The 25467-nt window shown below is 38.6% G+C and overlaps 1 protein-coding gene across 1 annotated transcript in view; it reads right to left on the bottom strand.

The window, feature by feature from the left end:
* The window catches only part of BACH1 (BTB domain and CNC homolog 1), a 28607-nt gene extending 5899 nt beyond the window's left edge, over positions 1–22708 (bottom strand). Inside the window, exons 1-4 of the mRNA XM_074902527.1 lie at positions 22535–22708; positions 9738–10035; positions 4574–5965; positions 2622–2828 (exon numbers count right to left, since the gene is read on the bottom strand). Of these exons, the coding sequence (XP_074758628.1) occupies positions 2622–2828; positions 4574–5965; positions 9738–9977 (1839 nt within the window). The 5' untranslated portion in view covers positions 9978–10035; positions 22535–22708. The remainder of the gene's footprint in view (positions 1–2621; positions 2829–4573; positions 5966–9737; positions 10036–22534) is intronic.
* Positions 22709–25467: the final 2759 nt, after the last annotated feature.

The raw sequence follows: 25467 nt of genomic DNA, 5'->3' as shown, positions 1-25467 counted from the left end.
CTCAGTCATGCCATGAAAACCTCCAAGGATCAAGCATGTACAACCTCTCTGGGTAACCTGCTCCATTGCGTGCCTGTCCCCACTGGAAAAAAGTGTTTCCTTATATCTCGTTGAAATCTTCCATTTAAATTTATGACAATGTCTTTTGTTCTCCTGCTGTGAAATACTATCCCCTGGGAAGCCAAAGATCTTCCACTCCCAATGGCTACATGATCTTGAGGACTTCCCCACAACTATGGGCAGGTAAGGCCGCTCTACAACCATCTCTTCTCCTAGCAGAAGCCCTGTTTCATCTGCCTCTCATCACAGAAGTAAGTGCTCCAGGTCTGACCATCCTGGTGGCTTCTTCTAACCTTGCTCCAGTTTGTCAGTGTACTTCTGGCACTGGGAGGGGTCAAAACTGGGCAAAAGATACAGTCTTACATGTGCTAAGCACAGGAGTACAATCACTGCCCTTGAGCCACCACCTGTGCTCCTGTTAATACAGCCCAGGACACTGATAGCCATTTTTCAGCCTCGACATGCTGCTGATCCGTGCTCAGCTTGCTGTCTGCCCAGAGCCCCAAGGTCCTTTACAGCAAAGCTACTCTCCAGCCAGTCAGTCTCCAGTGTCTACTCATGCTGGGAGTTAGTCTGTTCCAGATACAGGACTTTCCCGAGAAACACACCACAAATACTATCCTTCAATCTGAGAGAACAAAAACCTGGTAAGCAGCAACTAATAGAAATTAATATAAGACTACATACTGCACATACTGAAAGCCAGGATAAGGAATTTAACCAAATATTTCCTAAGAGGCTATAGTATGGGGTATTATCTACTTGTCAAGAGTTTTCAAACTATAGGTAGACCATATTTATCCTCTCAAAGCCACATTACAAAGGATACCATGAGAAGATCAAAGACTAACAGGTCTGAGACACAAGTGACCCAGAGAAGCAGGAACGAGCCAGGAGGCACCATGCATGAAGCAACCTGGATATACCATACAATGCCTTTCAGAGATATCGCTCCTCTTCTGAAAATTATGCCTAAACAGATCTTAAAAGTTTCTCCATTTGTGCACAACTTATACAAGTCTGATGGTGCATAACATCAGTTATGTTCAACAGCTCCAAACAAGGTCTTTTCAGGAAGTTCTGAAGAAATTTAGCTGTGCAGCTGGAAAAAAAAAAGTGATTGGAACATGTTTGTGCCTAGAGCGTGACTCATAACTCATACCTCACCTCGCAGTTCTCAAGTCATTGTCCATACCTTGCACAGTGATATCTGTCAAATTGCAGACATTTAGTCTGTTCTAGCACAGGTCCACAGAAGAAAGGATATTATACTACGATTATCAGTCACTTAGTCAACTACAAGTTTGATCTTGCAGATGAATCTAATTCCACCCCCACCCCCCCCAAGTGTTGCACAATGTTGACAAAGTTACATGACAATAGAAATGACAATATGACAACAAAACCATGCAGAAAGTTCTGAAATATCAGAAATGCAACTTCTCTCTTTAGTCAGAATAATATAACCGGTATTAATATGATCACCTGGTTTCCCTCCCCTCCCAGAGCATCATCTTCATTCAGCACACTGAATGACTTGCTCTATCAACACATCAGGACTGTATGGCACTGCAGGCTTTCCTTCAAAGTATCTCCTTTGCTGCTGAATTGGAAGCACATGTAGTGAAAGATGATGGATCACTTCAGGAAAGTAAGTTTCTAGCCCATGGCACTTTGCTCTTATTTAATTTTTTTTTCACTCTGAAGTCGTAAGGAGAAAGGTGCAACATGACTGCCTATGTTCCTAGCTGATGCAGATACCAGATTCACAAAGTCTAAACTGCATCATAAACAATTAAGAGCACAGTAACCCTAAACAACCGAACTGTGTAGTGCACATGGTATGATCAGAAACAAAGATCAGAAAAAAAAACACTCAGTTATTTTCTTGCCGGGAGAACTTTAGATTATGCACATTTCTCTTAAGTATTTATCTTTTTATTTCCTTTTAAGAAGGAGAAATTATATTAACAAGTGGTTGCAGAGAAATCTAGATGCGGTAATTCCTCAGCTACAATCCTGATACAACTGCTAAAAAAGCAAGCAGCTTCCTGAATTCTGCTGTATCTTCCGCCTTTCTGCAAGGGTCTCATTTTTAAGATTCAAGACTCAGGAAACAGTTCACCAACACATGTTGATATGTTACAAGACCAATACTTACACAACTAACAATTGCATAACTGTAAGCTTGATCATGAGCAATACCACGAGCTGAAGAACAAAAGCTCAAAGCAAGAAAGGGGAAAGAGACAGAAAAGAAGGAGTGGGATGGCTGTTTGGGAATCATTCTGTACAATTAAACTCAATGTTGATGGGCTTCAGAAACACCATTCACCAAAAATTATGCTATGATGCACTTTTACTTGAATAGAAAGAAGTCCACAGAAGAAAAAAAGTAAAGCATGGAAAATCTAGAACTGCTATCAAGAAGGCTAATACTGATACAAGTTTTCTAAGCTTGAGTGGAAAAAATAGTAAGCCACCTCACTGAAACTACAGCCAGATGTCCAGCCAAGATGTTTACAGACTCAAGTCAACAGTAATGATTTATTTATACATACCAGTTTTTCAATTTCAGATTCAAGATTTTGTATGCAGTCAAGCTTTCTCTTACGACATCGCTGTGCTGCAATTCTATTTTTACTTCTTCTTCGGATATCATGAATACAGTCCAATTGTTCAGGAGTTAATTTATGCATTTTCAGAAATGACTGGAAGTCATTTCTGGAAAGTGAGATAATCCTTTGTGCATTAAATGGCAGTTTTACCTAGAAGGTAAGATAAAGTTGTAAATCAAAGGTGGAACTGATAGACAAAAACATCAACAGACAAACTCAAGCTTTCATTTTAAGGATTCCTTACCATACAGACTATCTTTCTAAATCTCAGAGACAAGAGCTAGCTAATGTAGCCATCAGCTGAGGTGGATAAAAACTAGGGGTTTCAACTAGAGTTCAAGCATGGGCTGAATACTTTGCACATTTACACTAGATCCTCAAAAGCATATTCAGAGTAGGATGAAATCTGTCCATGTGTGCAGCAAATAATCAGGTGATACACTCTAGGAAAATAAGTTATGGTTAGGTGGTGCACAGTGGTGCACAAAACAGGTCAAGAATCACTATTCAGTCTAAAGTTTCCCCTAGGCTGCTATTAAGACTGCATCCTGCATACATTTTTGTACCTAGAGTTTTTTGCAAGAAAAGTTTATCTGAGACAGACATTTACTTAAAATATAGAAGTTACAATATTTATCTTGTAATTCTTAATACTAGAGAAGAGAGAAAACCAGGCTCTTGCTACCGTCTGTACACCTGAGCTACAGAAGCAGGAGCTTCTGAAACACATTATACATAGATCATGAAGTCCTGATTAACTCTAAAAAAAGATCTTTACCTTTACAAAACAGTTTACACATTTTATGAAGTATCCAACTAATTCTTACAGTTGAGTATATTAAGTAGCAGAATGTGTTATCTTGCTGTGGTGAAAGATCTGAATTTAGTTTAAAAAGAAGAAAACCCATTTCTGTGTTTGTCTACCACTGGTGACAAAAGGCAAAAACATCGACAGAGAATTTCCCTCAGAAATTATGCCATCTACTTCTTGGTAATGTAAAGATGAGGAATGTATTTAACCAATTCTGACCTTTTGTTTGGCCTGCTAAGTTTCTATCTTGATGGTAGCTTCTACTTATTTTAAGTCTCAGTAATGCTCTGCATCTTGTAAAGAAAAAAACCCTAGTGCTTTAACAACTGAATTTTCATGACATTAAATGATCCAACATACACAGAGTCACAGTACAATTCTACGATCTAAGAACTGTGACAAAAATCATTCTTGGTATATAGTAAAATCTTTTAGGATTAGACTACTTATGTATGGCATTTGCCTAAAACACTACTAAAGCTCTGACATAAAGAAGTGCCACATTAATTTCTGCAGTTGAAGGAACAAATACAACCTCAGTTTTAGAGAACATAATATTATTAAAGCCATATTAAATACACACAGCTACTGAAGCCCATTTGAAAACTTGATTTTCATTTCACAGTAAATCTGAAGTATCATTTCACTTCCATCTTCTCCCCACAGCTCAGAATAAAACCAAGAAAACTGTTAAGTTTCTATAAAACAAAGGTTCCAAGAAGTTCAGTTTTCTTAAGTTTAACTGAAGTAGAAAAAAAATATTCTAAAAAAGAAACACCCATTTCTTGGTTTAAGACTCACCTTGTCTGTTAAAGTTGTTCCAGAAAATTATCTGAAAAGATCTAATAATTAAGCAACTACCACTTCAATATCCTACCAAAAAATACTGTCTCCCTGAATTAACAGTGATCTTCCACATAAACTTTTGAACAGTTATTTAAAGTTTAATTTCCCAGATTTTTAAAACAACCAACTACAAAAAAAACAAAACAAAACAAAACAAAAACCCAAGGGACTCAGAATTAGAATTTTGAATAGGGCCTGAAGAGACAGGGAAGAAAAAGATACAGCAGGATGTTCTTACCTCACATTCTTGCTCTCTTGCTGAACAGGATTCACTGTCTCCCTCAGTGTCAGTTTCCGAATCCTCTCCCAAACTTATCACATAATTATAGGGACACTGTTCTTGTGGCTGTCCCTGAACATAATCTCCACTGCTTATTTCAGAGCTGTTGGAGCATCCTTCAGTACTAAGGTTGCTTATAAAGGGGCAGTTGACAGAATTCAATGTTGTAAAAGTTCGTTGAGAGCAAGGTTCAGGGCTTTCACTGATCCTGATACCCAGCCACGGACACTCTGATTTCTTCCCTGAATATACTGGCTCCAAGCTCTCTTTTGGAACCACAGGTGGTAAATGTATTTGACAGGGTTCTGTGCTGTAAATATCACTCCAGAACCCTTTTGCAAGATGTTCTGCTACCTCTCTCTCCACACTGCTTCGATCACCAGCTGATGTAATGTTACTGGCTTCCCTAGTGCACAAATCAACCTTTGAAGGTGTGTCATCTAGACTTTCAATTTTGTCATTCCCAACTCCAGTACCTGATACAGTTTTTTCAGCCAAGACTGTGCTGTTTTGCATACTACTGAAATTCAAGTTAGCATATTGCTCACAAGTCTGTAAAAAACACACAGAATTGAGTCCATGAGGCGCAGCAGAGTTTTGGGGGAAAGCAGCAAGATCCATTTTCTCCACAGGACACGACACATTCTGAGTCACAGAATCTCTCTTTGATTCTTCCTTTTTCACAATGCCTTCCTCCTCTTCCTCCATTTTTACCTGAGTCTCTTCACATTTTGAGACCAGCTGCATAGGTACACACTCCTGAGCTTTTTGTATGCCATCATTATCAGATATTTCCTTCTCAAGAAAAGTTGCAATTGGTGGCACCTGAACGTCTTTAATACTGGAACTGGACTCTGAAGTATGAACTCTGTCATTTCCAAAAGCTTTCTGGAATTTCCTATACTTTGGGCATTGAGAAGATAAGCTGGAAACACTACCCTTTTCTAAATGTACAGGATCACACGTTTGATTGGCATTATCTTGGAGAGCAGGCAATGATTTAGCATTTTCTTCATCTTTACAGAGCTTTGTGTCAGGAGTTTGAATATATTCCTTTTCTAAAATCTCTTCTGCTTCATCATCTATTTCTAGGTCTCCATCATCCACATTGCCGATTTTAGGGTTTGTTTTCTGACAACGTTGCGTACAACACTTCTTCCTCGGACATTCCTGCTGATCCAATTTGAAGTCCAAAAATTTGAACTTGAGAAACTGAAAGCAAGACTCTTCAATGTTGTGTACACCCAAAAATTCAGCACATTTGCAAACTTCAGACACATTGTCTTTATTTAAAGTAAGTTTAGCTGTGTAGGCAAACTGAAGCAAAGGACTAAATCCTTTAAGTGTTACCTATTCAAAAAAAAAAGAAGAAAAAAACATTAGTATGGCAAATATGAGTTTAAACAAAGAAACACACAGAACCCAAATATAGCAAACCATGCCAGCAGGACAGAGTACAAGACAAAAGCAGTATCTTTGTTCCACAGAGAAAACATGGCCATGCTCATTCTAAAGCAAATCTTCTGATACAACTTTATGCTGTGTATTTTATCGCCATTATCTTCTTTGCTGTGATCAATCTCTTAATAAAGTGTTCTGACATTACAGCATTAACAAATGAAAAATACTGCTGTAGACTGAAAACCAGTAACTGGATTCCAACTTTACGAAGATATCTTTCGAACCCAAGTTGTATATGAATTACTCTACAGAGTAAGATTAAAATGTTGCCAGTATTTAATTGTTCCTTTAAAGAGAACTACTGTTATCTTCTCAGTATTATGCATCACTGATAAAAAAGTTTGAAAAAATAGAATTTGACCACACATGATTATTTATTACTACCTACTCCTTCCTTCATCACACAGATTAATTTACCCAAAAACTGTGCAGCAAAACCAATTATTCTCAGTTTAAAGCCTCTTTGGAGTAGGTAGTTTTAATTGAAAGTTTCCATCATTATCAGCTCAGTTTTTACCACAGAACAGTTGCCTAACAGGGAATCCAGAGATCTGTATTGTTACAAACTGAACAAGTTTGACAGAGCACTTTGGGATATGGTGTAGTTGGGAATGGTCACTGTTGGGTTAATGGTTGAACTAGATGACCTTCAAGGTCTTTTCCAACCTAGATGATTCTGTGAAGTTGTCTATGCATGAAAAAATTACTAAGGAATTGGGCAGACAGCTGTAAACAGATCATCATATTAAAAATTATATGACACTCCCTTAAGCCCTTCTGTGCAAGTGAAGAATAAAACAGTATGTCCACTATTACAACTCAAACTGAAGGCCACATTCTGCTCCTCTTCTTTACTGAAATGAACAGGATTTTATGCTGAATAAAGTGCTGTATTAATACACTAACTATATTTAATTCTTCAGCCAGCAAGATAATTAACTATACATGCAATTTAGCATTTATTTAGTTTGGTTTTTTAGTGGTTGGCTAAAGAACACATACAACATATGAAAGGAAGTTGAAAAGATCTGCAGAGAGTTCAGCAGAACTGTCCGTAAACTCTTACAAACTATCTAAAGAATTCTTAAAATAGCATTTGAAATATACTCTGGAGAGAATACTGATTACACCACCACATCAATTCATTCTGAATCATGTGTGGAAGGGTAGTGTAAAAGACAGTTTATCCATAAGCTGGCAAGAAGTCTTCAAACTCAGTACAGTAAATAAATCATTAAAGTGGGTTTACAAACAAGTGACATTTAAACATTAAACTGAACAAAACAAATACAATGGTATTTCAAAACTGTATGTTCTACGTAAGCTAGAAACACAGCTAGAAACTGGAGGAATCAAGAAGGGAAAAAAGCATTCTGTTACTCCTTTTGCTTCCTCTTACACATTTCTAGCTGGCTAACCTCAAACAAGATAGAATGCTAGAAAGACTCTTAGCCTGACTGACCTAGAAAAGCAGCTCTTTCAGTAGCCACTTATTTAATTTGTATTTGAGCTGAAAGTCTGCCTCAGAGTGAAAACACCACAGAACCTACACCAAGATGTCAGTAGTTAGTCTTTACAATATAATATATATTAAGTTCTTTAATTCCAAAAATATTTTTTTATCTCCGATGTTGGGCTGATGTAATCATTTTAAACTTCAAAGACTCTGGATTAATAAAAAGGTTAAAAAAATAATAATCACATGTCAAACCATGTGATCAGTGTTTGCCCCTCTCAAATATGCAGCTCCAAAAACTGACTCGTTTCAAAATATTTAGCAGTTCCCATAAGAAAAACTCAAGTTGCCAAATCTCAAAATGCTTTTACCAAGAGATCAGATGAAATGATTAAAAGGTGACATTCACTTTTTTGCTGGTTGCTTCAGTAGATTCAGTTCTGACATCAGTAATATTACATTAATGGTCCTCTTGAGTTTACACTGTAGTAAATATCATGATTATTATAGTCCTCCATTTTCTTTACAAACTCCAGTCCCTGCTAACTCAGGTTTATTTCACAGGTTCAGTGGAACAGTTGTTTTGCATGAGACATTAATTTTCCCCTCTCCAACTTTGATGTATACTACTTATTCTTCCAGTATCTATTTTTTTTCATCCCAAAGCAGAATTCTCTCTTCAACATCAGAAGCTTTACATGCCACTAATTTCCCTCTTTTACTCCAAATCATGGCTTTCTGTCCCCCAGAATCCTACTTCCCTTCCACATCAACTCCCGTCATTACTTTTCTTTTAATCTGAGACATATTCAGTCTATCAACATATTAAACCACTAGAAAAAAAGTGTAAGAAGAAATGAACACACAGACACCACATGAAGATTGAGTAAAAGTGATGTAGTGGTATTTAAGCTGCAGTGTAATTTTGTAACAAATTCATTGATCATTAGAGAATAGCAAGGACGACTGAAGCTCTAAAGAGACCACTTGATCCCATTTAGTTGGTTTTGATAAAATCAGGAAGATTACAGTAACAGAGAATTCTTGTGCTTTTCTCAGTACAACACAAAGCCAGTGAGGTAGCTACTTCGCTGAAGCACAGGCTTTCTGTGCTACCACTCAAGTCAGTCTTGTACATAAACAAGCCTTATAATGTAATTTCTAATGTCACTGTAAATATTCATCGAAGGGCACCTTTCCTCCAACTTTAACATTCTAGTTGAGTTGCCAACAATTTGCATGCTATTTCTCACTTCCAAAGCTAATTACCATAACTTAACTCCGAGAAAACCATTGATTATTTAACAACCAACTCTTCAGACAACTGCTACCATTGGGCACAATCAGAGCACTTGGAGGCTCTTCACTTTTCAGCTACAAACACAGCATTTCACATAAAAATCCTGTCACTTGTTTGCCTCATGTCTCTTATAAAACTTAACTAAACACCAACTGGAATCTTTAAATGGCTTGAACACTCCAGTTATGTAATAAATTTTCTTTTCTATGGATGTCAGGTTCTGGCTTATTCCCACTGTAGGCCTTCAAATTCAATCTGATTTAAGAACATGCATTTTAGGGGTAAAAAAAGGAAGTAATTGCAATCCATTTTCTCAGTCTTGAAAGTAATAAAACACAGTAGTATAAAAAGAAAAATCAAGCTGCTAATGATGTGTGTAAAAAGAATGGAGAACTGAGCAGAATACAACTGTTATCAACAGTAAGCAGCAAGCAAGGAATAGAAGCACAGCTGTATTACTCAACCATACAAAACCAAATATTGATACAGATTTAAAGGTATTACCATTTTAAGCCTTAGTTTGTTTATTATTCCAAAAGTATTCTATTTTCATATAGGACAACTAGTTCTGCAATAACTCCTTACCATTTAAGGCCTGGTTTTTGACAAACTTACATGCTTCGAAGCAGATGCATAGTTTTAAGTAATATATACTTAATTTAAAAGATCTCCCCTATACATTCCCCAAGACAGCATTCAATTATCTTCAGTTTGTGATATACACTTGTATCTGTCTAGCCTTTACCACAACCAATGGCAGCTTTACAACTTTGAAATTCCTTCCCTTCAGTTCTTAAAACTCTTGCCTTAACTTCTCAATTAAGCACCAACCTACTGTAAAACAATATTGAACAAAACAAATTAGAAACACTGGCAGGTAAAATACAGAAGGGAGTGACACTCACCTCTTCCGGTAAAGTGATGATAAGATCAGCATCCACCTGGCCCACAATTCTTGAAAGGAAGTAACTGCTGCAAGCTGCAAGCACAGCTTTGTGAGCCCGAAATCGCTGATCTTCCACTAAAATAGTAACATCACAAAGAATATCTTGCTTTCTCTGATCATCAAGACTGAGAAGTACATTGGTACTGTGTACTGAAGATTCATATGCAAAAACCACACTATGCTTCTCACTTAGAGACATTCTGTATCATAAATGGTAGCATAAATCTCAGTGGAAAGCATGCTTCTGTTCTTCAAATCTAGGGGAAGAAAAAACAGGTTGAACACGTGATAGTCATATTCAACAGGAACCTATTGATACTAAAACACAAGCATGATGTCAAACATGCATCATCTGTTCTAACTCTTTTTAAGACCAAGATTAATACTCAATATTTCATACATGTTAATACATAAACACATGCTTATGAACATTTAAAGTACACAAATATTAAAATATTGCTTTAGTAGTCTCAAAGACCAAAAAAGGGAACAGTTATTCATGTGACTTCAGTGATAAAGAACAGATTATTCCTCAGGAAGTGTTTAAGAGTCGTAAGTTTACCAGAACAGCTAAAAAAAAAAATTAAGCTTTCATTTTTAGTTATCAGTGACTCTGATATGACTCCAACACTATCAAAATGTAGAGAGAAATAGAAAAGATGCATTAAGCCCAGTCACCAAAACACTATGTAAGCTACTTCTGTTTACTGATTCACCCAGTACAGACTAAAATATTTGTATTCTATCTTCTTCGAAAAGTAGTTTGCCTGCTAAACCAACCAGGCATTGGTAAAAATATTCTCATTCTCTCTAGCAGGTTAGTATTTTGTTTTCAAAGTAGATTAGTTCTCCTATTTTCCACCTGCCTTAATTCTCTAATGCAGCCTTTCCCCCCCCTCCTGCTCATCACTATTTGATTTGTCATGCTTGATAGAAGTTTGCTTTCCTAATGGATCACTATGAATCAGACACCTGGCAAAGGAGTACCTTTTGTGACAGATCAAAGTTCTGAAATAAAAGTATTTACTGGATAATAAACAACAGTAAAAGTTATATGACATTTAAAACCTTAAAATAAGCTCATATATAACTGTGGGAAAGAACGGGAAAGACAGGGGCCTAATAAGAAGTGTCCTCACATATAAATTTTGATCAAGAAGACCACATAATCAGATTTGGAGCTGCCCTGCAAGGAATATATTACATTACTATGAAAGGCATTACCTTAACAAAGCAAACATTCAGATTACACTGGACTATTCTACCCAAGAGCACTGTAACTGAACACAGTTGCTGAGACCCACTTCAGCTGACACAGAACTACCCCACCTAATCATTATATTGCTCAACAGAGGTTGTTATGATACGCCAGCTCCCAACAACAATAAAACTCTAGCCAATGCAAATCTTCAGTTTTCAAATATGGGAAACTTTCACAATGCAGGAGGGAGGAGGGCATAGCCATTTTTATACACAGTGGGGAAATAACCAACCACCCTGCCAGCTGTACTCCTGGTTACTCACTACTCAAGTTATTTTCATGGCACACAGCATTTTTAGGGTTCTTTCCAAGAGATAGAGAGAAGAAAAAGATCCAAACTGCCAGAGGCAGTAGTAGCCCTGTACAAGTCTGGGCTCCAGTGAAGTGCAGAGCATCAGCATTATCTGCCCTTCCCACTCTGTCTTGGAACACTTTACGCTCAACTTCACAGTCAACTTAACCAACAAAATGTACAGCTCATCACTTGGCAAAGACAAAGAAACTAAGTCTGTGTTGGGACATCCACTTAAATACACAAGATTTTGTTTTGGGAAAATAAAAATCCTGGGGGAAAAAGAAAGTTACACAAATCAGAGTTTTCCCCACTAAGCAATACCTATACCATGCACTGTTAACCCTAAAGGGCTTATTTTTGAAAGCAAAAAAACCCCAAACCAGTTTAAACATTTTTATATACCCAATGACAAGACTACAGAGATTTGTTTACTTAGGAAATATTTAATTTCCAATCAGTTTAAATAGGAATTCTTTCATAATTCCCTGTGAAACAGTTATTCACAAAATTCTATTCTTATAATAGCTTATGAGAAGCTTTGCAATATAAATCATGTATTCCTAATTTGTTTGTTCTACATCCTTAGCTTATCATATTCCTCAGATATTACAGCACAGGCAGTTTAACAAAGTACAACTGTATTTGTTACCAGAAGGTCTAAGAAAAAAACCAAAACCAAACGAAACATCAAAAAGGAATGGAAAACAAAATGGAACATTAAATCTAGGGTGGTGAGGAGCACAACGAAGTATTAAATATAAGGACATATTTTGGGGTGAACACCTAGGCAAAACTCATGAGGGAGACTATAGTTAAGACTGGCCTTAAAAAGTTCTTTTTCCTTTCTTCTTTTGAAGCCCCGAGTTCTCCCAACCCTCAGATGGACAACCCATGCATCATATATGCTGCTCTTCGGTTTTCCCTTATAAAATAAGCAGTTTCAATACCCAACTAAGCTCATTACACTTTCACAGGATAGAAGGCTAAAAGGAACAGTAGTTTGTTTACATACATAGACATGCAGAAGACAGTCAACCCCCCTTTTTACTTAATCCCCACAAAGCACACATGCTTCCAAAACAGTGTGCAGCCTACTTGAAGCACTGATAGTGAGCTTCCAATGTTGTTGCTGCCAAAAAAAATTATGCTTCAACACTGAAACACTACCTTCTGTTTCTTCAGAAGTGAAAATATTTAATTTAAGCATAACTCAATTTAACACTTTACTCCGACAGAATGTTGAGCTTCCTAATTTGAAGATTTCATCAGCCAAGTTACATCCCCACTATTTTTAAACAGGATGCAAGTTTTTGAGGTATCCAAAATATAAAATGCAGCATTTTCATTAAGCATTTCAAAATTTAGAAGAACCTTTAAAAAATGCAAACAAAAAAACCACCATACACACCACAGTCAAATACTAAATTTTTCTCAGTCTTCTTTGTAAAAGCTAATTACTGTCATAGTTGACACAGAGAGAAATCAAAAGGAAACGATGCAGAAGATTGAAAATGCTGGTGAAAATAAAAAGCATCCAACAGGAAAGGGAAAGTGTAACCACTGTAAAAATCTGTAACACTTTAGAAAAGTACTAACAGAGGTCAAACTAGTCAACATTTTCATTCTGTCTTCCACTTGTGTAATAAAGGCATGGTACCACATTTATGATAGTATTTGTCAAGATAGCCAACCAGGTTTTCCACAGCAGTGTATGATACACTTGTTCACAAGTAGATTTATTATGTACATATATATAACAAGACTTACTGTTTTACCAAATAGAAAAAGTACACCTTTTCTGTAAACTCTTTAATTTTTCCTCTCTAACTGTTCTCTTGGAGCACTCAAAAATACTTAATATTAATTTCATTTATGGATGGACAAAGAAGAGAAAAGGTGTGGAGTACAGAAAACAATTCAATGGTGTTTTTTAAACAAGCATTATAAGGTCATGCTGCAACTGACCTATGAGGACAGGCCCCTCTAGGCTTTTTTCCTCTTAGTGCAGGTGCCCATTTTAAACAAATTTAATTTTCTACAAGTATTATCTGTCAGATTTTTCCCCCCTCTCAGACAATTCAAATGAAAGCAGCAACAAGTTACTAAAAAGAAGGAAAACAGACACTATGAACAATGATTACACAAATTATTTCCGTGGAAACCAGACCAAAACTCCTACTCTAGCATGCTATTTTTATTTTAAAATTACCACTTAAGTAAGGAAAACTAAAAGCAGGTACAGCTAACTCGTAAATGTATTCCAAAAGTCAGCAGATGACCGAATATTTAAATCACTGTTCACTAAGCCAGGTCAACCAACCAACCATGTGACTGAATGCAAAAGATACCAAGAAGCAAAAGCACACAATATTCTTTAAGATATTTGATACAGCAGTTACCATGTAAAATAAGGAGAGTCCAAAAACATCTTCCAAAACTTAAAATTGGCCTTACAGTGCAAGTTGAAAGGATTAAAGAAACAACATGAAAGATCACTAACTACAAATCCGCAGTTAGCGAAAGAAAACTAGTACTGTAGTACAAGAGCATTCCTCAAATTCCTCTCACCTGAAATTCTGCACACCTAATAACCTTACAGTCTCAAGAGGAACAAAAAAAGCAGACAACATATATAAACACATATGCTAGTATAAAAACTATATAAAGGAACACCTGCAGCTGAATGAATCAAGTTCTGTTTTAAAAACATAACCAAGCATGCTACTATAAAGTTTCCATTATTCATAGGACAGTGATTTTGAGATAAAACATATTTTGCCTAGGGGCAAAAAGATTTTCTCTTAAATACTGGGTATAAAAATTTACTCTGCTTTATCAAAGTGAAGTAACTCCATTTCTTTTTTCTCCCTACTAGAATACAATTCAGTATGAAAACCATGCCTGAGTTACCTGTAGGATTACCATATCTTCATTAAACTTAGACATCTCTAGTTTTATTTGACTAGATATATACATATTTATTTTCTAAGAACATTTAAAATACTTATTATATTAATGAAAATTAGCACTGGAACAACATTTTTAAAAGGAATATACATTTGTTTAAGTATACAGTCTAGAGATCAGAGCAAGATGCCTATCAAAACTCACTGGCAAATACAGATCTCATTCAACACTCATTTTTCTCATGCATTTAAGTTATTCATTAGCTTATATTATTAACACAGAGGTAGCTGAAGTATGGAAAGTGTAATGTACTTCAAAATTAGACTGCAGGTTTGCTCATCTGATTGCTTACAATTGGTAGCAATTACTGCTCTAACTCCTAGTTGACTGCAGAATAAAAGTTAAAGGATCCTCTACTTCCTTCCTCCACAGTCTCTGCTTTAAAGAGTCACTTGGTGCAGATCTTAAGGCAAACCATAAAGTTTCCTCATTTGATAATTTTAAAAAAGTATATATTCCAAAGATGATAATCATTACGGCTGAGACCAGGTAAAGCTGTACAGAAATGTTGCTAAGTTACCAATGGGAAATAATAATAGATGATATTACCTTGGAATAGGTAACATAAGAGTAGTAACATATTACCAGGATGAAACTCATAATACTGTGATGCATTTCTCATCCACACACATACAGAACTGGCACAAAGTAGATTAACTTTCATGCTCAGTAGCACCACAGCAACATGTAAAAGTCTGCACTCAACATCCTGTGGTCATCAAGAAAAGTGTTATGCGGAAGATGAAGAAAGCATTGAAGCATCAAGTTGTCACTGAGGCTGACAAAAGCATGCACAGAAATCAGCTTACCTCCATAGATTTATGACAGGGCAAAAGAACTGCTTGATGTCACTGAAAATTCAGACAATTACACAGCCCTGGAAAGAGTTTTGTATTGCATTTCACACAAATATATATATATATATATATATATATATATATATATATATTTGGGTTAATATATTTAAATATAGAAACAATGTATCATATAGATAATACATAATTTTTATATTATATATACACACGTATATTAAAATAATGAAGCCAGTAAATGCCTTTTACAATAGGTCTTCCTAGCAAGCTGCTCCTGAAAATCAGGATTTGCCACAGTACCACTTTCTCAAGCGTTTAATGCTGAGGAGTAATTTTTCCTATTATGCAGAGGACAGCAAAACACATCGTGTATGTAAACTGACATGACATAGAACACTCAATATGAACACTTGCCTTTTTTTGGCATTGTTGAGCCCAAACTTCATAATTTGCCACAACGATTTAAGTCCCTTGTGGTTGCAAAAAGCCGATAACAAGCAGAAATCCCATTCAAAAGGGAAAGTTACATGGCTAAAAAGAAGCAATAGCAGTAAGGTGCAGACGTTAAGACAACTTTCGAAACCTTATACCAATAAAATAACTGTACCACCCATTATCTCACTGCAAATATTAACATCAGTGGCACTTATCCCAAATCCCTGACACTTATCTAGATGTTCACTGGACAACTACCAAAGAATTCCAGCTTTTCTGTATGGAATTTCTAAACCATGCTCTGTCCAAAATATTTTATTACTAACGAATACCAAACATACAGGATCATAAAAATCAGCCAAAACATACTATTATTCAATGCAGTGAATAGTAAGAACTTATTTAGATTTTAAATGGAGATTTAAACAGAGTATCTTGCATCAATGGTAGAAAGTCCCCCGAAATACCATACAGGTTACAAGTAAGCTTTTCCGTAACTTAGAAAAATAGTCACAGAATACCAATTCTGTATGCTTATAGCTGGTTTGTAATATACTTGCATCATTCTTTCTGAACAAAGAAAACAAAAATAACAGCTGGAGGTGTCTCTGTCTGCCTGTGACAGCTGCCAGGAACTTTACAACAGAATTACTTGGAACAACAGTAAGACGGCTAACACAGAGGTAAATTCAGCATCCTTTATACTCAAACACCACAAAAACTGAAAAGAGGGTGAGGTTTCAACACACAAAGGGGTATACTTTACAGCTAAAGAAAGTGTTTTGAAGATGAGACCAGCTGACACTGGAAAGATCTGCTGGGGGCGTTTGAAGAAAATTCACAACTAGAAAGAATGAATGAGTCACAGAAAACAGCTCCATAGGCTCTGAGACTCTAAGGCAAACAGCCAAAGAATACTAAAATGGCCCTTAAAACAGATACAGGTTTGCGAGTGCGAATCACTGCCATTTCTGCTTCTATTTACATTATGATACACGTATGATTTGTGTACACATTTACCAAAATACTTTTTGAACATTCTGATTTCAGTATTTTTAAGGACACTTGAAACGCTAAATCAGAGAACAGAAATCCGTCAAAATCAGTAACAGTCATGCCTTTACTACTTGGAAGGCTTGCACTTTCAGGAAAGACATAGCTGATTTTCAAGACTCACAATCTAAACCCTTGGCAGTAAATCTAAGGGCCTGGAAGAGAAAATCCAGCATCTAATGGTCACCAAGATACACTGGGAACCTGCAAACATTTGGATTCAATTGAGTCTAGCATCCAAAGCCAATGACTGCCTATGAAAGACTCACTATCAAGTAAAACACAGGACAGTACTTTGTTATCATCACTTGTAATACACTTAACAGCAAGTGAGGCAACAAACCTGCCCGTACCGTCCTAAGCTCTAAGACAGCAATGGTACTAGCAAGAGCTAAGCAAAAATATGTGAGCTACAGAAGTTACATCCCATCAACTCAGCCTACACATATGGTTTGGTGTTGGGGTTTTTTTCCTGACTTTCAGCTACCATAAATTTCCAGTAAATGATCCAGTCCAAAAGTTACCCCATTTACTGAAAAAGTAAACAAAACCCTGTTCCTTAGTCTTTACCTACTTAGTGGACAATCATCTGCTAATACCTTACTGGATATCAATCCTCAGTAGTAATCAAAGTAACTCTCACTCGTACACGGGTAAAGTACTTGAAACAAGAGAAATCAGAGAGTGAAGCTCCCCTTTAGCAGCTGCAGAACCCAGGCAGGACATCTTTGCTGTCACTGCTATCTGAGGGGGTTGAACCTGGACATCCAGATGAAATTTCAGTTGTGATCACCATCATGATAAAACTAGCAAAATCAATTTATCATCTAGCGGACAATAAAGGTCTGCTCAGCTACCACCATGCTTGTAACATATCTGTACTCTTAGAACACTTCGAACTCCAGAACATTGATAAAAAGGCATTGTAGACCCAAAAAAACAGGTTGAAGAAAATAAACTCTGGGTGCTATTCCTGACTCCTATGCTGATCTGTTGAGTAACTTCCAGCAGGTCACTTAGTCAATTCCCTTAGGGTGTACATTTACATTTACTTCATCCTACAAAAAAAATTCTGTCATCCACAGACATAAAGTACAAAGTGACAACTATCATTTACTATTGCTAAAACAAGACAGTTTGGATAAGAGACAGTTTATTCAAAATACACTGCAAAGGAAGTTTTATATCTATGTCCTTGCCCTCAGCTACCTCTCCTTTTAAGGAAATAAAGTTATGTTACAGATGAATGTCTACAGCAGTTAATAGCTGCTGATTCATGTTATGCTGACAAGGAATGAACAAGCATTTTAGTGTTCATGTTTATTGCTTCTCTGTCTTTAGTTCAGTAAGTCTTTAAAACAGAAAAGTGATTTAAAAAAGCATAAAGTAAGCTTTGCTTTGTAAGAACAATGCTATCTCCAGAAAAAAAGTAGGTCTCATCTGAAGATGATTAGCATATCCATAATTAAAATTCTAAATTGTATTCTTTACAATAGAAGTACGCTAAACACCTGGATTATATTATTTATGTAATTAAGCTGTGAACGAGTTTTTAAAAATTATTAGGTTGTATTGCTGCAAAATAATTCCTACCACAGCATTTGGACTCTTGTCAAGTTACAAGTGAGAATTAAAAAGAATCACGGGAAGTCTGGCGAGTTTTAAGTCTGCACTGAGAGTCTTTTTGTTTTGGGTTTGGGTTTCTTTTTTTCCACATTTTATGAGACTGAATATTCACCTTTTTAATCTTTGCAAGCTATACGAGAACTTGGGGGGGTGGGACCTGAGATTCCCAATAGTCACAAGACTCTAGAAGCTGTGATTTTAAAGAAAAAAAGAAAAGGATTGATACCATGTAATCATAGACATCTTCCACAGAGCAGAAGTTTGAATACTTTCCCTCAGAAGATCATACAAAGCACTCCAAAGCAAGAAAAAATTATTACTACTTTGCAGTTTACCATTATTTTATAAAACACTAATTGTTTAATTTTTGGATCTGGGATACAAATCATTTTGTGCAATTTGGTTTGTTTCACCGCTCAAAAATGATGTAAGACTGAAAGGATGTTAGAGACTACTTTGCAGCAAAACCCCATCACTTAAAATAATCCTTCAGTTCTGCTGGTATTAAAACAGAGTTACTCTGGGAAGGTAACAACAATGCACAGACTTCCTAAAGGCATGGTTCACCTAAAAAATGCCAAAATGCCCAACAACAGCAAGAAACCCAACACAGAACCAAATAATACTAGTAGAAACATTTTTTTTTTTTTTTTTAGTAAGAACTAGGTTAGATAATAAAATATTCATTTATGATAAGGGGTAAACTGGCATAACATAAAACATGCACAACAACTAACATCTACTGTCAACACCTTTACTTAAAGGACAAATACCTTTGCATTTATAGCTATACATTCTACTCCTTGCCACAGTTTAACAAAGAATATGAATGAATTTAATTCATTCACTGTCAGAATTCATTCACAAGTATGTATGTCAAAATATTTATAATGAACACTAAATTAACAATCTGAGGTTCTAATGTATCTTAGCCTAATGTAGAAGGAAACAAGAAACAACCTGAAAGAATTGAGAAGCAAACATATTGGCAAGTCAAAGAAAACACTTTTTGGAAGTGCTATTCATAATCTATTAGCTTTTTAACTCCGATTTCTTTCTACAACTGTTCCTTACAGTACGTGAAACAATTCTAAAAATACTTTAGACTTAAATCAGAAAGAACTTCAGAAACAGAAATTTTCTATAAAAACAGAAATGCACAGGTTCAACAGAACTGCCAATATTTATATAATGAGAAAAAAAAAAAAAAAGATGCAGAAGACCAGACTTCAAATGACAAATCAAGTAAAGACGACCTTCACACAAATCACATAAAGCTATGTTTCAGTTTTCTCATCAGGAAACTGTAGACCATTTGCTAGAAGACATGGCCTTACCAGCTGAGCTATAAATAAATATTTTTGGGATGGCATCATATAAAATACAGATCTTAAAAGAAGCGTAAACAGGGCCAGTAAATACTGATTATCTGCTTATCAAATTATTAGTCAATGGGCAAAAACTGGAATCCAAGCAAAAACTACAAAGATCATCTTTACAGTTCAAATGAAGTCATTCACAAATCATCTCAACATGATTCTGAAGATTAACTGAATATTCTTTAAGATGAAGGCTCTCATTTAAAGGCATTTTGAGTGACTGATACCCTAAGCTACCTCTTCCGCTCTCCAATGTGTGTCTAATGATTAAACTCAATTTATTTGTATTTCACCAATGCTTCTAAAGTCTATTTGCCCTTCCTAGCTCACTTCCCCCTCCTTTCTAAAGCTTCAGAAGCTGACCGATCAGTTGAGCCTTACTCTGACCTGCTAACTCACATTTATACAAAATACTAAGGTTTCCCTCTGTATTACTTAACAAGAGCAAACTTCCTTCCACCCTGAGAATAGCCTTAACTGAAAAATACAGCCTACGATTTGATACAACAAAGTGAGCCTTCCTATTTTTTCTTTTCCTCTCCACACCACTAACTTCTGAACTGGAGGTGGGGGATAGGGAAAGCTGCAGGCAAGTCCTCATACATTATCCCCACTATGGTCATATTAGGATGAATTCATACAACTTAATGGTTATTTCAGCAGCTATTTTTTTCTCACTTTTGTTCCTACCCACATTTGCATCAACTAACACATTACCTACGATTTAACTAAGGACTGCATGTGACAGGACTTAAACTATGAATACCACAAAAGTTTTTTCTACTCTAAAACATCCACCATGAAACTTTCAGTGGTCGAATTCTAAGGGACAACTAAAATGCCAGCAGACAGACACAAACATGAACCCTTTGAATGACCTACCACTGCTCCCCCTCACACCAGCAAGCCCAGTGCAGGGAGAAAGGCAGGTCTATTATTAAATGGAACTCTGTGAAGAATTTATATGACCACCTCTTCTCATAAAACCGTGGAGATGGGAATGACATGACAAGGAGACTTGTTGAGCTATGTTTTCCTAAACCATAGGGCAAAGTTATTTGGGACTTGTACAACTTCTGTGCAAAGACCTCTTTATTATACTCCTAATGGGAGTGCCACTTGATCCACACAATCAGGTAAAGAATATAGTTTTTTATACTATTCAATTCTTACATTAACATACATTTATTATTGTTCAATAACAATCGAACAGTAAGCATAAGGATTTCAGAACCTATTAAAAGCAAACACATATTTAGCACACCAAAATCTTGCATATAAAACACTCAAAAATACAGTGGATGGAGGATGAACCTCCACTTCAGCATTCTGCTTAGAATCAGGAGTGTGCTAGTGAAGCAAACTTCCCAAACATCCCACTTACTGTGCTTTTGTTCACTTCACAAGACAGAGCTGGACAATAAGAGTAGGTTCTTTTTTAGACTAAACTGGGAAACTTACTCTGGATGTACTTCTAAAGAAGTCTAAATACGAGGGGTTCAGTAGAGTTCACTTGAAGGATGTCCTTTTGAAAAGCATACAGTGTGGATATTCTGTTTTCAGCAACAACTATTCCTCTCCGCATATCTGCCACTTCTGGGCCTCACTACCTGGTAACACACACAGTCTTACTCACGCATGTTAAGGCATCCAAACATAATTACGCCACTTAAGTCACCTTTACAGCTAAACTCTTAAGCCATAAAATAAGATTTGGAATATCTTAGTTGCTTTAATTTGGACTCACATGTTTGACAGGAACATACTCTTTTTGTTTTCTCTTCAGTGTGGCACAGTATTTGAGATTAAAGAACTGACTCTAGTAATAGAGTATTCAGAGTGCTGCGTAACCTTAATTTACATTGTTTCTGGATTGCAGTTATTCCATTACTACAGTCAAATGTTTTTCATACACTGAAAGCGCCTTCCTGAAGCGACTCAAATTAACACGTCTGTCAAAAGTTAACACATGATGAAACTGTACAGTTATCTTCACTTTACTTTTACCGCTAGAATATTTGCTTTTTCCTTTTTCAGTTCAACAAACATTTAGAGGTCCCAGCTGTATATGAATTTGGGATTACTGTTACATTCACCTTCTCCATTTTAGTACGGCAATATGATTTGACAGAAAAGCGGGTGACGATTCTTTGATAATTACTGTATTTGCAGCATGCCCCAAAGCATGCCAAGTATCTCACTAGACAGAACAAGACAGACAGGATTTATATCTCGTTGTTTACGGTCTAAAACAAATGTTCCTCGGCTCCCACAAAGGATAACAAACACCGAATACACCAGCTGCATGTTTCACCCCGGCAGAGCAGGGTTACCGCCGCGCCGCCGGCGGGCCTGAGCTGCCCCTTTCGCACAGGGCCAGGGACCGCGTGGTGAGACGGGACCGCGGCGTGAGGCCGTCACGCTCGTGTCACCGGAGCGCACGGGCACGCGCGGAAACCGGGGACGAGACGCTGCGTAACGACCGACCGCCCGATCCCGCGGTGACGCTGGGCACACAGGCCTCGGGGAAAGGGGGGGAAACACCTGGAAGGCACGGCCCCGGGGAGGGGGAGCCGGACGCCGCCCGGTGCCCAGCGCTGACAGGGCGCCTCCGCCACCGCCCGGCGCCGGCCTGGCGCCCCCACCCCCCCGCGGGACCCCGCCGCCCTCGCCCGAGGTCCGGCAGCGCCCGCCCCCGCCGCGGCGGGACGGGCCACTACGGCGGCCACACAGCGGCGGCGGGGTGGAGGGGGGGGGAAGCGGAGGGGGCCGGCTGACTAACACCGCCCCTGCGAACGCGCCTCCGCCGCCACCACCCCCCACCGCCCGAATGGCGCTGCCCTCGCCCCACCAACCCCCCCGCAGACCAACGGACACCGGACGGGCGCGCGCGCCCGCTCCCGACAGCGGCCGGTCCGCTCCGCTCACCTCAGTGCCGCCTGCTGCTGCTGCTGCTGCTGCTGCTGCTGCTGCTGCTGCTGCTGCTGCCGCCGCCGCCGCCGCCGCCGCCGCCGCCGCCGCTCCCCCGCGGGCGGGTCGGTCGGAGGGCAGCGCCGCCGCCTCGCCCCCTTCCTCCGCCCGCTTCCCCCGCGCCCGGCTGCTCCTGGCACAGGCTGCGGCCCGACTGCGGCGCGAGCGGTCAGGTGACTCCCAACAACATTACCCGCCCGCCGTCCCCCTCCCCGCGCGCACACCCCGCCCGCTGATTGGACGCGGCGCTCCCCGCCGACGCGCAGCCGCCCATATCGCTGCGCAACGCGCATGCGCGCTACCGCCGGCACGGCACTGCCGGGCCCCGCCGCCCGCCTCCGGCACCGTCGGCAGCCTCTCCGCCGGCATCCCCGCCAGCTGGGAGAGCCGTGATGGCTGGCCTGGGCGCCGGGCGGGATGTTCGCCGCCTCTCCGAGCCTGGGCGCGGGCGGGAAGCCGTAGCATGAGGGGAAGGAGCAGCCGTTGCCGGGTGGGAGGCGCTGGTCACGGCTCCGTGGCCGGCGCCTGTTGTGTCGCCCGGGGTGGATGGGGGGGCGTAGTGGGGCGGTACCGGCTTCGTGTGTTCTACTGGTGTAAAACTCTTGGAAATACGGCGCGAGGCCTGTGCTTGGAAGAGCCGCTAATTCATAGGCTTGACCGGTAACGTGAATAGGGACACTTTTGTGACAGGAAGTGGTTAACATTTTGTAAAGGTACCATCCCGAGGGATTTTTTGGTATAATTTACAGACTTGTGGAGGTTATGTCCTGTGGTTCAGAATGCTTTCTGGAAGCTCAGGCTGCGTTGACGTGAGGGTGATTTGCTAGAAGTGTCCTCCTGACAGACCTTGTCCTTGTTAAGCCTGATATGTCAACCAGCTATCGAGCTCCATGCTGTGCTATGTAAGAAGAGATAAGATGTTAAGGAAGGCAAAGAAATAACTGCAGAGCAAGTTGTGGTGAGGAGATAACTTTCTGCTAGCAACAGACACACACCAGTGCTAGAACTGAAAATGGTGTGGTGTTACTGCTTAGCTTGTAGTATCCCTATTGAAAGGCAGACTAGAACGTCCAGTGCTATGTGTATGTAGCTCGCATACTGGTTTCAGTATTTTTTTGTGTGATGCCATCTACATGTACAAATTCAGTCATAAAATAGCTAAGAGGATGTCTTAGAAACTGCTGCTGTGTGTTACCCTGTCCAAGACCAGAGAATTGTCAGTACTTCTAGACTCTGGTAGATACTAGTCTCTTCCAAAGCAATTTAGAGTAGCAGTAAGTAAGGTCTTTCCTTGTGATAGCAACAGCCAGAGGGCAGCTCCCCAGTATCATCTTGAAGGCAACTCAAAGGGAAACTGTTTGGAAGGTGGGGAAAAAACTCTTTGTATATTAAAAGGAAAAAATTCTCTGTTGGCCAGATCAGAGGGAGGTAAACTCCATGTACCTGTTTCTTCAAGGACTCCATTGAAGACAACCTCCTTCCAGAAGCTGCATATCCTGAATAAAACATCAATGATTGCAAAAGATGCACTGCCAAGAATACTCATGGGAATTTCATTGTTATGAAATTTTAACAAAGTTTAACAATTTTGTCTACATTTGAATGGTAGGATTGCATTTATGCCTTGAAATAAAGTAACTAAATTACACACAATCTGTCTTACACTGTATTTAAGTGTCACATAACTCTCTTGAGCTGTTTCTAAACTTCATTTTAGCCTTCTTGAGAATTTTTGGGGAAGGTATGAGCAAAGATCTTACTGGTAATATTTAGTAGTGATAGGTGTGTATAAAAGGGGAGGGAGTCCCCCCTCATGTTTGGGTGTAATGACGGACCTTGCATAATTCAGAAACAGTTGCAACCATGGGGAAAAATGCTGATGTTTGAAAAACATGGTGTGTAATTTTTAAAAACATGCTTTCTTATATTACTTTACTCCTACATGTATTAATACTCTTTTCTACAGAGTTACTACCATTACAACGGTAATGCTGATAAAACTCTTATTTACTTTCAGAGTCAAACCAGTTAGAAATTACACAGGTAGGAGGTCTGAGGGATCTGGAACTGATTCCACCCCTACGTAGTGAACCGAACAGTTTCATTTTCTCAGCAAACTAGAAAGGAACTTTTCAACAGCTTTCTTCAAAAGTCATTACACCAGTCTAAAACGGATAACATATAGGAAATCCCTGCTGCTTTATTAATGTGTTTGCTAGGTGAAAAGATGTTCCTGAATGGGATTTTTTTTTTTAAGTGGGGAGTGGCTGTATTTCTTAAGCAGTCTTTGCTTTTCCTTGGATCATTTCTAAATCCTTTAGGCTCAGTTTTGTAAGATGCATTATGTTACTATTTCTTTGTCTCCATTTCTTTAATCAGATATCTTCATTAGCACCCAAAATAAAAATAAAACCCAAAGCACTATGAAAGCAAATGTGTAACCATACCCCAAGGAGCTGTTCCAGATTACTTACTCAAGGGTTCCCAGTTGCTCCAGACTCTTAGAATTCATAGTACTTACTCTGAAAATTGTGCATGCAGGTGGAGCAGTCTGAAAAATAAAACCTGTCTTTCCCTGTATTGACAACGTTCAAGGTAGATGTTACACCTTGTCTAGATTTACACCAGGTGGAAGGCTCTCTCTTTGTTACACCCACTGTAGGCCTGGCCCATAAACTGTAACCATCTTCCAAAGTGACACACCTTTCATTTTACTTTTCCATGTGCCTCTAAGAGTCTTGTGGGCTAATAGAGCTGAGTAACAGTTGTCTTCTGTAACTGACAGTCATACAAAGCAAAAGCAACATCAATAAAGTAAACAGTCTACTGTGTTGGCTGTACATGGGATTAGTCAAGCAGTGCTTTCTCTGAAAGGCCTGCAGCAACCAGGA

The sequence above is a fragment of the Athene noctua genome, chromosome 1, assembly GCF_965140245.1.
Source record: "Athene noctua chromosome 1, bAthNoc1.hap1.1, whole genome shotgun sequence".
NCBI classification, from domain to species: Eukaryota; Metazoa; Chordata; class Aves; order Strigiformes; family Strigidae; genus Athene; species Athene noctua.
This window is presented reverse-complemented; position numbering and strand designations above follow the sequence as displayed.